Genomic DNA, 16,322 nt, shown 5'->3' with positions numbered 1-16,322 from the left:
ATACCGATTATAGTTTGCATGCATAATGTAGTGAATAGCGAATCCGGAAAACTATGCAATTTTAGTGAAAACGTCCCTTATGCTCAACACAGTACAAAAGGGTTAAAGTATGAGAATTGCATGAGTTTTGAAAACATTTATGTTTAGCTTGTATCTCCCCCTTGAAAACATTGAAAATATGGAAAAATGTAGGGGTATGAACTGACAGTCGTTGCGTGAAATCGTTGACTGAAATGAAGATCCTTGAGGTGTTGCACGTGACACTCAACGAAATCCTATTATCAAATAAATACATATATGCATCAAAATTAGCGATTTCGATAGATAAAGTGTCATAAAAACACTTGTATTCGGTTGAGGAATGTTACCGGGACTTGATCGAATCGATGAAAGTGAGTTTTCAGCCAAAAGTACCACCAAAAAGGTGTTTACGGTCGACGAGGAGTTTACGGTTCTTGAAGGCTTGGACCGTAAACTCAAGAACAGAGTTTACGGTTTCTGAAGGTTGGACCGTAAACTCAAGAACAGGGTTTACGGTTCTTGAAGGTGGACCGTAAACTCAAGAAAATGATTCTGATTGCTGATTTCGATGAGATAATCGTTTCCAGGCGTTCCCTAGTGACTCCAAACGTGGTTTCTTGATGATTTCCGAAGTTTGAAGGCGTTTTGAGTGTTTACGGTTAATGTTCTTAGAGAGAGAAGGAGATAGTTTTTGGCCAGAAATGTTCTAATGAAGGTGGATGCATCGTATTTATGGGGGTGTTGTGGGGGTCCACTCGTTACTGACCGTAAACAGGTTTACGGCCGTAAACACGTTAACGGTCGTAATTCCATTTAGACCGCAAATGCTTGATTTTTCGAAACAATCGGGTTTCCGCGCGATTTTGGTTCCGACTCGTAAATAATTTAATTAAATATAACTAGATTATTTTCTAAACCAAAAAGTTTGAAGGAAAAGTTAACAAATTCGAAATTTTATTAACGAAACTCGCGTAACGGAAACGGACAAAGTTTCGGGTTGTCACATAGTTTAAAGCTAATTCATCTTATTTAAGTGATGGTCATATATAAAACTACTTTTCAACATATCGGGTTGTAGTTTGGTGTTTATTTCTTATCGGTGTGGAAGGGGGCCATTTGCTTATGCATTATATGTTCTCCAAAAAAGTTGTTACATACTCATGAAATGAAGTGGATGGAAATGTTATTTCAAGATTGATGAGTATAAATTCATATTTAGGGAAAAGAATTTTTTCTTAATACCAGGTTGTAGTTTGGTGATTATATCCTGGGGTACCTCGTCCAATTATGATAATTTTTTAGGGTAGCAATTATTATGCAGAAATTACATACAACATATTGGTTTATAATATACGAGCAAGTATCCACATCATTGTACTGGCTATCAAAATACTGGGGTAGCCAAGAGATAGTTTTTTATTTTTTTTGGGATTATTGGGTTTTCGTATGTTGCTTATTTGACATTTGGTAAATATGTGAGCATTGAGGGTTGCATCACCAAATGAGTGACACATATTGTAGATGATTTTCACAGATAACAAAATGGCTTACCCGTTGCAAGTAGTGGTCCATTTAGACATTGTATTTTTTTTTATGTTAAACATATGAGAATATTTGATTTTAGTTTATGTTTTTGTGTTTCTTTTTTACTTATGATCACACATTTAGCTTAGTTTAACAAACCCAATATCAAATAAATGTTACATAAAACATAAAAACATAAAACAATATCTTGTCATTAATAGAAATGGCCATACATACAAAATCATACATCTTCATTTTTTATGAACTAAAATTCAAGATAGTCGTATGTGAATTTTTCTTTCTATTAATCAATTCATGTTTTCATCTAGGCTATTTTTTCATAAATATTCCAAAACGCATAATCTATAATGTCAACGGTATGTTAGACTTTTTTTATCCAACACTCAGGGGTTTGGATTTCTTTTTTTGTTTCCTTTATCCACTTTTGCTTGTCTTCAATGACTCCTACTTTATCCTTCATTTGTTGGCCGACTCGCTTATATTCATTTTCAATTCTTTGTACTCTGCTTATCTGACATCTATCAACTTCCTTATAGATTCAGAGATGCCCAAGTCCTTAACTTATTGTTGGAGGTTAAATGATGACTAGAGTTGGAAATAAATTTCGACCAATCGAAAGATATTTTCAGGGACAATCTAATCAAATTTAATGGTAAGTGGAAGAATAAAGTGATATGTGAGGGTAAATTGAGAGATGATTGGATTTACCACAACTATTTGAAAACAATAAAAAACCAACTCCAAAATGGTAATAATTATGACTGTTATTCAAAAATAGGAACTTTGGAATCCGGAGTCTAACTCTAAAATATATTGTTCCGGAAAAAATGATCATTTTGCAAATATTGGAAAATTTATTATTTTTGTTGAACACGTTATTTATAATTGTTAGCATAATCCACTTCTGTATTTAATAAAAATATAAAAAATAGAAAATAGAAAATTACAAATATGTTGGACCGACCATGATGGATTTAGAAACAATGAGTACCAAGTGTATCAAATTTCTAAAATATGGACAAAAACTGTAATTTCCTCTAAACAATAGGTCGGCATAATAATGAAACACTCAGTTCACATACGCAAAAGAAAAAGAAAAAGAATTTAACAAAAATGCTTTAAAGATGTTCGGTGTGGTATAAGATTGTTCAACAACGATTATGTAGTCGACTCGCTTAGATTCACTTTCAATTCTCTGTACTCTGCTTGTCTGGCATCTACCGACTTCCTTATAGATTTAAAGATGCCCAAGTCCTTAACTCATTTGTTGGAGGATGAAGGACGACTAGAGTTGAAAATAAATTTCAACAAATTGGAAGACATTTTTGGAAAATTAAAATAATGTCTTTTGCTGTGAAATATGTTTTGAATCGACTTTGGTATGAATTTTGTTAGTATCTAAACTGGTTTAAATAGATTATGAAAATGGAGTAGGTGAAAAATCTAATGAATTTAAGTGGTGTGAGGGTAAAACAATATGTGAGAGATCTGATCAATTTTAGTGGTAGATATGATAATAAAATGTGATATGATAATAAAATGACAAGTGAAGGTAAAATGATATGTGGGAAATATAATCAACTTTAAGAAATAGTAAATCGCGTCATCTGAGTGACCAACATGAACCCGCTTAAGGCTTATGTGAAAGATAAATCACTGAACAATAACAATATTTTAGATGTGTCATTGTTTAAACTATAGACCTCTTGTGTGAAATCTCACTACTTAACCACTAACCACTAGGTTTCCATCACTAGACAATCTAATCAACTTTAATGGTAAATGAAATCATAAAGTGATATGTGAGGGTAAATTGGAGATGAGAGTTTGAATGACAACAATTATTTAAAAACAATAAAAACTAACTCCAAAATGGTAATAATTATGACTATTATTCCGAAATAGAAACTTTGAAATCCGAGTCTAACTCAAAAATAGTGTTATGAAAAAAATGATAATTTTACTAATACCAGAAAAATGATTATATTTGTTCAATACGTAGTTTATAATGGTTAGTTTAATCGATTTCTTGTGTAGTTAATAAAAAGACAATAAATAGAAAATATAAAATTATAAGTATGTTGGACCGACCCTGATGAATTTAGAAACAACGAGTACCAACCGTATCAAAATTTCAAAATATGGACAAAAACTGTAATTTCCTCTCTAAATAATCGGTCGACAAAATAATGAAACACTCAGTCCACATACGGAAAAGAAAAAGAAAAAGAATTGAACAAAAAATGCTTTAAAGATGTTCGGTGTGGTATCAGATTGTTCAACAACGATTGTGTAGCAATGCAGGTGATGACAGATTAAAGTTAAACCCATCTCAATCTCTCAATTTCGTAGCTACACCTTTTCTGTCATCCATTAAAATATCCCACAAAATTTCTTTCTTCAAATATTCAGACTTTCTGCTTCACTACTTCCTGCTCATCTGTTTTCACTGGCGGGTTGATGTTTCTTTGCTGAGTTTGTGGGTAAATCTCTAATACATATAATACGATTGATTCTACTTTATTATGCTCTTGCTTGTTTCCCTTTTTATGGGGATTGATTTATGTATCTTATTGGATCAATAAATAAGTGGGTTAGACGAATAATTGTTGGAATCTTTCAAATTTTATCTCAAGGGGATCAAGAAGTGGATCGACACCGTTTTTTGTGGATAAACGTATAAAATCTGATCATACAAGTCATTATCTAATTGATTTCTGCTGCTTCTGCTGCTGTTTCCCACTGCGCGTTCTTGGTGTTTGTGTGTGTAAGAGAGATGGGAGTATGTGGATCGAAGGCAAAAGGGTGCGTGGGCGTAGGTCATAAAGAACATGGAGATGTTCCAGATGGTGAATTAGCACCAAAAATTAACGCAAGAACACATGGGAGAAAACGAAGAAGACGAATTGGTAGGAAGTCGAAGACTGATGCTGCAAATAAGTATTCATCTCGGAACAAAATCGATCCTTCTGCTGGTGCATCGAATTCCATGGATCGTCGCTCATTCCGTAACCCAACATTTCAAGGTACTTCATAGAAACCCTAATTTGTTCGATTTCATGATTGCAATTAGGGTTTTCCTGTTACTCATCCCTTAGCCGATTAAAACTACAACATAATTGCTTCTTGCTTCTCTTTATGATCATGAATGCATTGTTATCAAAAATCAAACCTACAATTTAGCTACATTCTGCTGAAATTCACCAGATGAATCTTTCAGTTTAGAACGAAATAAATGAGCTTTGAATACTTTTTCAATGGACCCTTTGTTAAAAACTAAGCTATGAGTTCATCTTTAAGGTATTATTTTTTAAACTATATGTTCTTGTTATTGAAAATTCAGAATGTTGGTATGATACTGCAAATGGGATGGATTCTGATGGAGATGAAGATTTCTACAGCACTCAAGATGGTAATAAGTGTTTTCATTTTCTTAATATTATACTTTCAAATTTTTTCTTATTAGACATTGCTATAATTGGGTGGATTTTTCAAAGTACAACACTGTAATAATAAGAAATGAAAGTAAGATTCTATAATAAACAAATCAATTAACGTACATTGCTAATTTGTGTGTTTATTAATCACACAGATATCATGTCTCAAAACGGGTCTATTAGTGCATCAGTAACTCCAAGATTTTCAGATCAAGTACACCAAGGATCTTCAACCTTCTCCACATCCGATTCACTAACAAAGCCAAATCAAGCACCACAATCTTCCATAGATGGAGTATCTACTTTATACGCAAATGGGTCCCACAATTTTGGAATTTCACAAAATAATTGCCTCCCATGTCTAAATTGCACCACCTCAACAGATGTAAAGAGTAGTAAATCACCATGTTCAAGTCCTCCTCCAAGTGCAAAAAAGAAAGTTACTTCTATGCTTTCTTTTAAATGGAGGGAAGGCCAATCAAATCTTTCCATATGTAAGACTCTTATGCTTTATATAATTTTATCTTATTTTTTGTACACAGTATTTTTAAAGTTTACCAATTTAGTTTTCTAATCGCACATAACACTCGTTCCATTCCTTCAAGCCAAAATCAAATATGATGACGGTCAATGGAATGGAATAACTCATTCCATTCCAATGTTCTATGATTCCATTCCATAATGTGATCGTGTTGTGTTTCAGTCTCCCCAAAAGCCGTGATTCAAAGACCAAAAGCCGGCTCACAAGTTCCATGTTGTCCAATTGACAAGAAAATGTCGGATTGCTGGTCCCCACTTGAACCATCTACTTTTAAAGTCCGGGGACATAATTATTTAAGGTATAAGATTCTTACTTCCTATAAAATTATATTTAAATATAAATTGTTATTATTATCGAGTGTGATTATTAATCCTAATAGTGTGTTATTCTTGTTTTTTTGTTAGAGATAAAAAGAAAGAAAATGCTTCAAATCATGCGGCTTTTTATCCGATTGGAATGGATGTGTTTTTATCTCCACGTAAAATTGACCATATTGCCCGTCTTGTTGAGCTTCCGAATTTCGAATCTTCCGGAAAAGTCCCTCCTTTACTTGTTGTAAATCTTCAGGTATACTTTTTTTAAAATTTATAAATAACTAATATATTAAACACTATTACATAAATTATGATTTATGATCCATTTTCCTTAGATACCCCTCTATCCTCCCGCTTTATTCCAACATGAATACGATGGAGAAGGAATGAGCTTTGTGTTTTACTTCAAGCTCTCGGAAAACTACGAAGAACTCCCTCCCCATTTTCAAGAAAACATAAGGGTATAATCGTCTTTTTTTTTTAACCTTATTATTTTGTAACATAAAAATATTGAGTTTTTTGTTTTTGTATCAGAAAATGATCGATGATGAGGTGGAAAGGGTTAGAGGTTTTCCAGTAGATACAATTGCACCATGTAGAGAAAGATTAAAGATTTTGGGGAGAGTGACAAATTTAGAAAATCTTCAATTAAGTGGGGGTGAAAGGAAATTAATGAATGCTTACAATGAAAAACCTGTCCTTTCACGTCCTCAACATGAATTTTATCTGGTAAGCTATATATATATATATATATATATATATATATATATATATATATATATATATATATATATATATATATATATATATATATATATATATCAGTGTTTCTTTTTTACTTTATACAGAAAATACGACTTACTAAAGAAATCAATCAAATCAAGGGTTTCTCCTTAAAGTTAAATAACTTTTTAAAAGTTTTCCCTTTTTTTAATTTCAGGGGGAGAACTATTTCGAGATTGATTTGGACATGCATAGATTTAGTTACATATCTAGAAAAGGTTTTGGAGCATTTCAAGAGAGGTTAAAGCATTGCACACTTGATTTTGGGCTCACCATCCAGGTTATTATTTTTGAATTATTTATTTATTTATTATATTTAGTTTTTTCAACATTTAAAATTATTATAAATATTGATTTTGACTGCAGGGGAACAAGGCCGAAGAGTTGCCAGAATGCATGCTATGTTGCATTCATTTGAAAGAAATTGATTACAATAATTACAATCTTCTTGGACTATAAATCATGGTCATTTTTTTTTTTTTGGGTATTTCAAGAATAGATATTGAAATAAAAGTGATATAGAAAATGATGTACAGCTTCTAAACTAGATTTTGGAATATGTAATTGATTAGAATAATGTTGGAGTATAAGTTGTGTTAAGTTGAATTTAATTCCATAACCGCGACAAATGTGATTTGGGGACATTAAATCGTAGTAGACGAGTAGTATCAAGTCTTAGTAGCTTACATTATTCATATGTTTTCGTTCAAACAAGAAGCTCAATAAAAATCCAAGTTAAGTTTTTACAAAATCAAACTTTGTTAATAATTATTATATTATTGTTTTTCATATACTTGTGTTCTTCATACATCTCTACCTACTACCTACCCTCCCACCAATTAATTAAAGAGCCCAAAAAATGAAAGAGGTGATCGAAAGTGTATGGAAAGAGCCAACACCTTTTGTCCTCATCCCTACGACCTTATGTCGATGACCGTGATCAAAATATATTATATATATATTATATGGCTTTTTTGTTTTATTTGTGCATGTATTCAAAGGATTGTTTGCAAGCCAAAATGGACAAATGTGTCGCTGTACTTTTATACTTTTCCTAATTATGTATTTGAACAAGAATATTTATCAACATAATGGTTATTAAACAATTAATAATATCAATAATAAACAAACATTTTATTATTAACTTTTACAATTAATAATATCAATAATAAATAAACATTTTATTATCAACTTTTATGAAATTTTTTACAACATCTTTGTTGCTAAAATCCCTCCAAACCTGGTTAAAAGTATGAACTCGATATCGTTATCAACATGACGTACGCATCTAACATGGCCGGTGATTAAGGAGGGCAAGGTGGGCATGTGTACACGGCCCATTTCTTTAGGGGCCTATTTTTTTTTTTTTTTTTTTTTTTTTTTTTTTTTTTAAAGATAAATATTGCTACTGGCCTCCCGGGATTTGTGAAACACATATCAAGAGGTAAGTCTAAGGAATGTAATCAATGATCAGAACAAAATAAAAGGAAACAAATCAAATGGGAGAAGAAAAGATTATGTATCTTTAACTGCTCCTGAGAACTCGCCACCATAATCATCCGCTTCAAATTGAATCTCTACCATTGAAGTCATCCTCTCTTGGTTCTCACACCATGCCGCTCGTCTTCATGGATCTATCCCACTGTTTGCACACTGGACGTCTTCCTAGTCGTCAATCTTTGTTTGCATCTATTTCAAATGTGTCGTTGTCTTTCTGAGTTATTGTCTTTTAGGACGACCTTGACAAAAGTAATACCTTTTTAATTTTTATGTCCTTTTCGGTTTGTTTGTCTAATTTGTTTTGTGTTTAATCAATTACTGTTGACTCTTTTTATTTTTGTTACTGAACTCTATTGGAGGATTGCTTGTATCGAATGTGCTCCAACTGTCCATATTGATGCCTTGATTGATTTTTAGATATATACGTTAGTGTTTGTTCTCCTTTTCTTTCTAAAGGGTCTAGTGTTTTCAATTATTAGTTTGAGTGTTATTTTTATGTTTAATTTAATTAGTTTTCCAATGAACACTTCTATCAAGTATGTAATGGTGTATTTAACTGTAATATAGGTACATGATTGTTTTTATATTTACATTTGTATTAATATTTAAGATTAGAAATTATATAAACAATATATAAGTTTGCTTTTAGAATATCAATCTTAAAACAAACAAATCGGTATCGTATATATTTTTTGTACTAAATTGTTAATCATATAGGATAAGCTTATCTGTAACGCTCCGAAAATACAACCCAAAATTTTTTGTTTGAAAACTTTACTAAACCATAATATCAAATATTAAAAGATAAATCCATGAATCATGTATCTCAAAATGTCATAATAAATTTATCAAATCGAAACTAGTGTCAAGATCATATCAAAATATCAGAGTCTAACTCCCAGGCTAAAACTGTGGTGTGTGCCATGCCATCATCCCGAGCCCTTCCCTTTGCTAGCTGAAGTACCTGAAACCAAAACTGAAACTGTAAGCACGAAGCTTAGTGAGCTCCCCCAAACTACCACATACCATACAATAACATATAAAGCAACTACTGGGCCTTGCCCACTGCATCGGACCGAAGTCCGGAAGCTGCATCGGACCGAAGTCCGGAACTAACTGAACATAGCATGGCATAATCATAACTACTAGCATAAACACATATACTGCATACTGCATCGGACCGAAGTCCGGAACACATAACAGAGAGACATGCTTGAATCACAAAGACATCAAGCACACTGAACTACTGTATCGGATCGAAGTCCGGAACTACTGCTAACTAAACGGGCTGGCATTGTGGCCGTAGACCCGTTCCTACTGTAAGGGAACTCACCTCGTAACGCTAGCTGCTGAGATGCTAAGTCTGAAACTGGCTGTCTGCTGCTCCGGAACTCCCCGGCTACAAATCCCATAAACACTAAATCAGATACTGGTAACTAATCTTAGGGTAAAATGACTATTTTACCCCCTGGTCAAAGTCAACAATCCGTTGACCTGACTCGCCGAGTTGGGCCGCCAACTCGTCGAGTCCCTATCTTTCCCCCTTCCCGACTCTACTCGTCGAGTTTAGCGAAGACTCGACGAGTTCTCCTTCTATAATAACATCAAGTCAACCTTTATCTGGCTCGTTGAGTTGTATGAACAACTCGTCGAGTCCTCCTTCATCATATGAACACGTCCAGTCTGTGACTCGCCGAGTTGTATGAACAACTCGTCGAGTCTGTTCTTACGGGTAAGGAGATTGCCTTGGACTTGCCGAGTAAGGGCGTAGACTCGCCGAGTCCCTCTACACTCAGATCCATGTCTTAACTCACTGAGTCTTTACTCCACTCACTAACGGACTCGCTACTACTGAACAGGGAATTTAAGACTCGCGATCCGACTCGCCGAGTCAGAAGAACGACTCGCCGAGTCAGAAGAACGACTCGCCGAGTCCTTTGCATGCAGTTTTTATTCAGTCGATTCTAATCAGTTTTAGTGCATCCAATTCATAGATCTGGGTTTCTGGGACAATCTGAACACGTAAAGTTGCTAACTTTACGTGTATCTAAGATGCAATGAAGCAATAACACTCAAACTTGGCTATAATGGGGGTTACTTGTCTAGAACAAGGCCATGGCTGCTAAAAGGTGGCCTTCTTGAGCTCCTGGAACTCAAGAGAGGCTAGATCCGAGATATGGATTGATTACAAAGCTTCATCACTAGGGATTTGGGGTTTTTGAGCTCAAAACCATCAATTTGGGGACAAACTAGATCTAGCAATACAATAACCAAGATGAAAGCTTTATTACCAGAAAGGATGGCCAAAGAGGAGTATAATCTGGATCTACTTCTTCTTCCTTGAGTTCTTCTACCTTCTCCTTCTTCTTCTTGCTCAACAATGCACCAAGATTCCTTCACAAGGGCAAAAATCGCTCACACACACTTTAAGGAGGCTAGGGTTTCGGGAATAAGTCTCTGAGAGGTGAAGGAGGCTGGTTTGGGGCTATAATGGTGTTTAAATAGGGTACACTCCCTAAAATTAGGGCTTCATCCAGACTGGCGGACTCGCCGAGTCCGGAATATGGACTCGTCGAGTCGCCAAGCCTACTCCACGTGCTAACTCGCTGCTACTCGACGAGTTAGGGCCACTGACTCGTCGAGTAGCTTCTAAAATAAAAAGAAAAACAATGTTTTAAATGCATACCAGGAACGAGGCGTTACATTATCGTTTAGAGTTTGCTCTCATTTGAAAAGAATTTGGGTACTTCTATGTTTCTAAAATGTTAATCATATAGGATAAGCTTATTGTTTAGAGTTTCTCTCAATTGAAAACAATTTGGGTACTTCTATGTTTCGGCCCCCTATTTCTATTGCTCATGTTCCATCCCGCGGTCTAAGGGCCTTTTTTTCGGCTCGTCCTGGGCATTTGAATCCTCAGGACCGGCCCTGCATCTAACTTACATAGACATATCATATTGAAAGTACCTTCTAATGGTTAAGTGGCTTGTTAATATTGTTGAGTTAGGATCTTAAGCCCGAAGAATAAAACTATAAGTGTGAAATTAATGTACATAATATAATAACTATATTTTAGTGGTAGCTTAGCAGTTAGCATATATGTTATTGTTGTTGGAGAATGGTGCTCATAGCCACAACAAGTTTACTATAAAAAGTAGTGTCCTTTTGGGTTACACGCAAAAACAAATATAAGCAGAACCGAAAGAGGAATTAATTATTCTTTAAAAAGATCATGGGATGTGGTGATCAAATTTACTTCTGGTTTGACACGTGGTTAGGGCCAGATAGATACAAGGATAAGTTTCCTATTTTGTTTGGTTTAGATTCCAATAACCATTTCAAGGTGGCTGATGAATCAGTTTCTGTGAGAGTAGATTGAAATGGAATTGGTGTTGGAAAAGGCAATTGTAACGTCCCAAAAATTCATAGTAAAATTTTTGTTTTTAAAACAATAAACCATACAAACAAGTTGTTCCAAAACCGATCAAGGTGAATATATTATTTAAACATCAGAGTAAATACTGAATATTGCCAATGCGGAAAAACTTTGGTGGATGTGGTGCAGTCATGCCGTGCCCTTCCCTTTCGCACTGGAAATACCCGAAACCATAAACATAAACTGTAAGCACAAAGCTTAGTGAGTTCCCCAAAGTACCACATACCAAAACATACAACTGGGCTTAACCTTGGGGTTTAACCAACCCGAATAGCAAATATGGGCCCCCGTCGTGGAGCCTCGCTCTGGGGTATATTTCAACCCAATCAGTAAATATGGGCCCCCGCCCTGGAGCCTCGCTCTGGGGTTTATTTCAACCCGATCATGCCAACACATATAAATCACATAACAACAATTATTTCATGCAAGGGTCACAAAGACAACTAGCATATAACAAATCCTGATGGGTCGACATTGGTGTCTTTGACCCACGGATACAGTGAGAAAACTCACCTCACAATCTGAAAGAATAGCTGCACCGATCACTACTCTAAAAGTTATCTCTGCCGGTCATCTATACAATTAACAGGAACCTAAATCTCAAACTATAAATCAAATTATCCAAAATTCCCTTAGGTCAAACTTGGTCAACATCCTGGTCAAAGTCAAAAGTCAACCGAGTCGACCGGGTCAACTCAGTTGAGTACGTTGGGCGTACTCAAGACGTACGCGGGGCGTAGTACGCCTTGACCAGAAGTCGAGGGGCTGACCACATACGCGCAGCGTACGCGGCTGCCAACCTCCCAATCCATTAAGAGCTTAATCCTTTAATCTATTTTGTCCAAAATCCAGATCTAACCCTCAAATAATATCCTTAACCATAACGTTTCCAACTTTATGGTCTTTCATGGCTATTAAGTCTTCAACATCCAAAAACCCTAACTTCTTAACCCATTAAGACATCCAAGACCATGCACGGAGGAAAACTAGGGACCAAGGTCATATTTTTATGGTTCTTAATGACTCCATAATGGATAAAGTTTCCAACTTTATCCATTAGAATGGTCCAAACAACCAAGATCTAGTCTTTAAGTCTCAAAGGGACCAAAGGTGCATCTTTTTCAACTTAATCCATTTACTCCAAGTCTCCAACCTTTAGATCCGAATCAATATGATGTTTAGATGGATAAAGTTTCCAACTTTATCCATAACAAGGTCAGAAATTTTCAAGATCTAAACTTTATGCACTAAAGTGACCAAAAGCTCATAACACCCAAAACTAGTTAGATCTAACAAATGCATCATCAAGATTCAAGCTTTATACTTCTAGAAGAATGATCAAGGTGAACAACGTCTGGATCTATAAGCTCTAATGCAACCAACACTTCTCCAATGAGCTTTTTCTTCTCCAAGATACACCAAGAACACTCCAAAGCACTCAAGAACACCTTCTTTTGATCATAAGGCTCAAATTAGGGTTAGGGTTTCAAGGGAGGGTGTTGGAGATGTGGAGGCTGAGAATGGACTGGGTTTGGGGAAGTTAAGGAGCTTAAATAGGGCTCAAACCATGAAAATAAGTATTGGGCACTAATCAGGTATGCCCAGTGTACTCCAGGTATGCCTAGTACGCCCAACGTACATCCTGTATGCCCCATGTACTAGACTAAGCCCAAAACCGTCCTAACTTCAAATGGTCATAACTTCTTCGTTCGAACTCCGTTTTCGATTATCTTTATATCCACAGAAAGATATTGAAGAGCCCCATAATATTATCAAGATATATTGGATTGAAAACTTCTTGAAAAAAAATCTACATTTCATGCAAGAAGTCCGAAACATCACTTTTCCCGTTTTACCCTTTGACTCCAACACAAACCAAACTCTTAGATCCCATAATCTACATTACCCACATCCAAATGGGTCTAAACCTGTCTTTCCCAAAGCCCGAAGCCTGATGATACTTGATCTTCGGTTCAAGACACCGAATTATAAAACGAATCGAAATAGGGTGTTAATGTTGGATATAGTGTCTAAGTCCATAACTTTATTTGGTATGTACTTGACCCGACCCGGCATGGTCCATTTGGGTTGCATGGCATTGCAATACTTGGATAGACTAGATGAGAGAATAAGGCACTTATGATTATTAATATATTATAAGTTCTAATATATTAATAATAGTATTATTTAATTAGTATTGATCAAGTATTAATCTAGTATTAATTTGGTGATCAAAGTGAGACTAATTAAATATATAGGGTTGATTATGACAATCATCAATTCTTTTATGGTGGATTAATGATCCATGGTTTATGGGTTTGGTTATAACCATATGGAGCTCCATGGATAGTCCAATGGGAGTTACAAACCCATGGGTCATGAGAAATCAAGAGTCATGACAATTAAGGGCATTCATGTGTAAACCCTAATTGTGACAACACTATAAAAGGAACCCTATGGCTAGCAAAATCGTGACCTAGTTTTTCTAGTGAGGGCATAACCGATTTTCAAGTGTAAGAAGTATTCTCTCAAGTTATTCCAAGTCTTGTGGTGTTGTGTGAAGCATTTGAGGCACAACATTTGGGGTGCTAGGCTCACAAAGTCTTGAAGGAATCCAAGCAACAACAAGGTATGTATTTCTACTAGTTTTATGTTCTATGTAATCCCCATGCCATGCTAGTTAGGAAATAACCTTTGAAAAGAAATTTGCATGTATATAGAGAAAACATAGATTCAAGGTTTATTAGGGTTGCATGTACACTTAGGAAGTGTTAGAATGTTCAAAACCCATCAGTGGTATCAGAGCCTAGGATTGTTTTCTGTATACTTGATGCAAAACTGCTTAAAAATCGAAAATTCTGCACTCTGACGACTAGACTCGCCGAGTCCATGGGGAGGACTCGCCGAGTCCATGAACAAATTCATCCTACTCGACGAGTAGAATAATGCACTCGACGAGTAGGAGCGTGTTGGGCAGTTTTTTCGAGTTTTGTTGCTGGAAATGGATTAAGATCATTATCCCAATCTGTTTTGGACTTGTAAAATCTGTTTTTCAAAATGATAATGATTATGTTAACCCATTTTACATGACTTTTATCAATTTTCAAGTATTGTATATGTTTATATGATTTTCTTGAAATTGCTTGACATGAATTTGTGTTCATATGAGTTTAGAAGATCATAGGAATTATGTGTAACCTCCATGTGTGTTTAATTCATGATCTTAATGGCTATGATGGTGTCCATAACTTGTCCTCAAGTTATGGATAACCAAAAGTCACTTCTTTTAATTATGATTAAAGAACTAAAGAGGTTTCATAAAATGAAGAGTCTTCATTTTTATGAACCATTAAAACTCATAAGTTACAAATTGAAGAGACTTGGAATAATTTCAAATCTTGCCCTCAAGTTTTGGAATTTGAAAAGTCTTACACTTTAATACTTTAATTCCAAATTAAACCTTAGATTTTTAAAAAGTTTAAAAATCAACACTTATACTATTATTATAATTTTATTATATAGATATGTATAAGAATATGTCATTCTTACCGTTAGTAGGCCTCATTCACGAAGCCGGTCTATAAGGGGGGTATAAGGTTGTTGCCTATAAAATGGTGACTTAATGGGTGTCCACTCTCACCCACCGCTTCCTTGATCGGTGGAGGGTCGTTAGCCGAACGGGTAGGATACGACTTTAAATACTCGTTAAAAGTATAATGAATTATAAAGTAACTATACATTATAAATTCCCAATCTTAGTTACTTTAGGAAAATGTGAAATTGGTGCTAGCCCATAAAATTACACTTTGTACCTTACCAAGTCGTTAGTGGAGCGTGTGTGGTTAACCGGCACACTAACATGGACTAGTAAGAGTGGCAAAGGGTAACTTGACTTTATTATAGATCGGTGGAGCGTGTGTGGTTAACCGGCACATCGATTAGGTAATATTGTTGAGGGTACCAAGTCAATTTGTATGGTTATTCACACCTTGTTTGTGATCCTCGGCATCCCAGTCACAAACTTGAGAGGGCACAATCGAGATTCAAACATGCCATTGAAAAGTTCAATGTATCTCAAAAGATCTAGGAGTTTCAAAACCAATAAAACCTAATAATAAAATATTTCGTTCTTATGGTGGAAATTGGTAAATCGTCATTTACCTACCTTCAAATATTTTATAGTATGGATTACGGCATCCCTCTTCCAACTATAAATAGTTTGTTGGATCCTAGCCTTAATATTTCATTTGGGTGAATATTAAGGATTCCTAATCTAATGAAACTTGTCTTTCTTTCCTTTCAGATGTCTTCCAACAATGTTTCTGGCTCAAACCCAACAGGCTCCTTTTCCCTTATGAAATTGTGTGGTAAGGTCATCTTTGATGGATCCAATTTCAATGAGTGGATCAGAAACATCAGGATGATTACCCGCTATGAGGACAAAGAATATGTCCTCGATAGGGAGCTTAAGGTTGTGAATGAAGCCACTGCTACTCCTAAAGAGTTTGCGGAGTTTGTTGCACATGAAAAGGATGCTACTAAAGTAGCATGCATCATGATGGCCACCATGACTCCTGAACTTCAAAAATCCTATGAAGATTTCTACCCCTATGAGATGCACCTGGATCTGATGGAAAGGTACCATCAGAGCGCGCGTTAGGAGAGGTATGAAATCATCTCCTCCATGATAACCGCCAGGATGAAGGATGGTGAACCCATCACCGGTCACTTGCAGAAGATGCAAA

General features: G+C 35.3%; 1 protein-coding gene across 2 annotated transcripts; it reads left to right on the top strand.

Moving 5' to 3' along the window:
• The first annotated feature begins 3,756 nt into the window (after positions 1–3,756).
• On the top strand, positions 3,757–7,290 carry LOC145109450 (uncharacterized). 2 transcript variants are annotated; one of them, XM_079046603.1, is made up of 11 exons: positions 3,794–3,870; positions 3,979–4,049; positions 4,203–4,592; positions 4,910–4,978; positions 5,159–5,497; positions 5,707–5,842; positions 5,949–6,111; positions 6,194–6,319; positions 6,393–6,587; positions 6,799–6,921; positions 7,008–7,290. In XM_079046603.1, exons 3-11 carry the CDS (start codon positions 4,343–4,345, stop codon positions 7,098–7,100), a joined length of 1,494 nt encoding a protein of 497 aa, XP_078902729.1. In that variant the 5' UTR covers positions 3,794–3,870; positions 3,979–4,049; positions 4,203–4,342; the 3' UTR covers positions 7,101–7,290. The 2 variants fall into 2 exon arrangements, with proteins under 2 accessions (XP_078902728.1, XP_078902729.1); XM_079046602.1 differs by having other exon boundaries at positions 3,757–4,049.
• The last annotated feature ends 9,032 nt before the right edge of the window (positions 7,291–16,322 follow it).

This window comes from Lactuca virosa, chromosome 4 (genome assembly GCF_052849685.1).
Source record: "Lactuca virosa cultivar CGN04683 chromosome 4, Lactuca_virosa_CGN04683_v6, whole genome shotgun sequence".
Classification (NCBI taxonomy): domain Eukaryota; kingdom Viridiplantae; phylum Streptophyta; class Magnoliopsida; order Asterales; family Asteraceae; genus Lactuca; species Lactuca virosa.
Note: the sequence above shows the minus strand (reverse complement) of the source record. Positions and strands in the feature narration are given on the sequence as shown.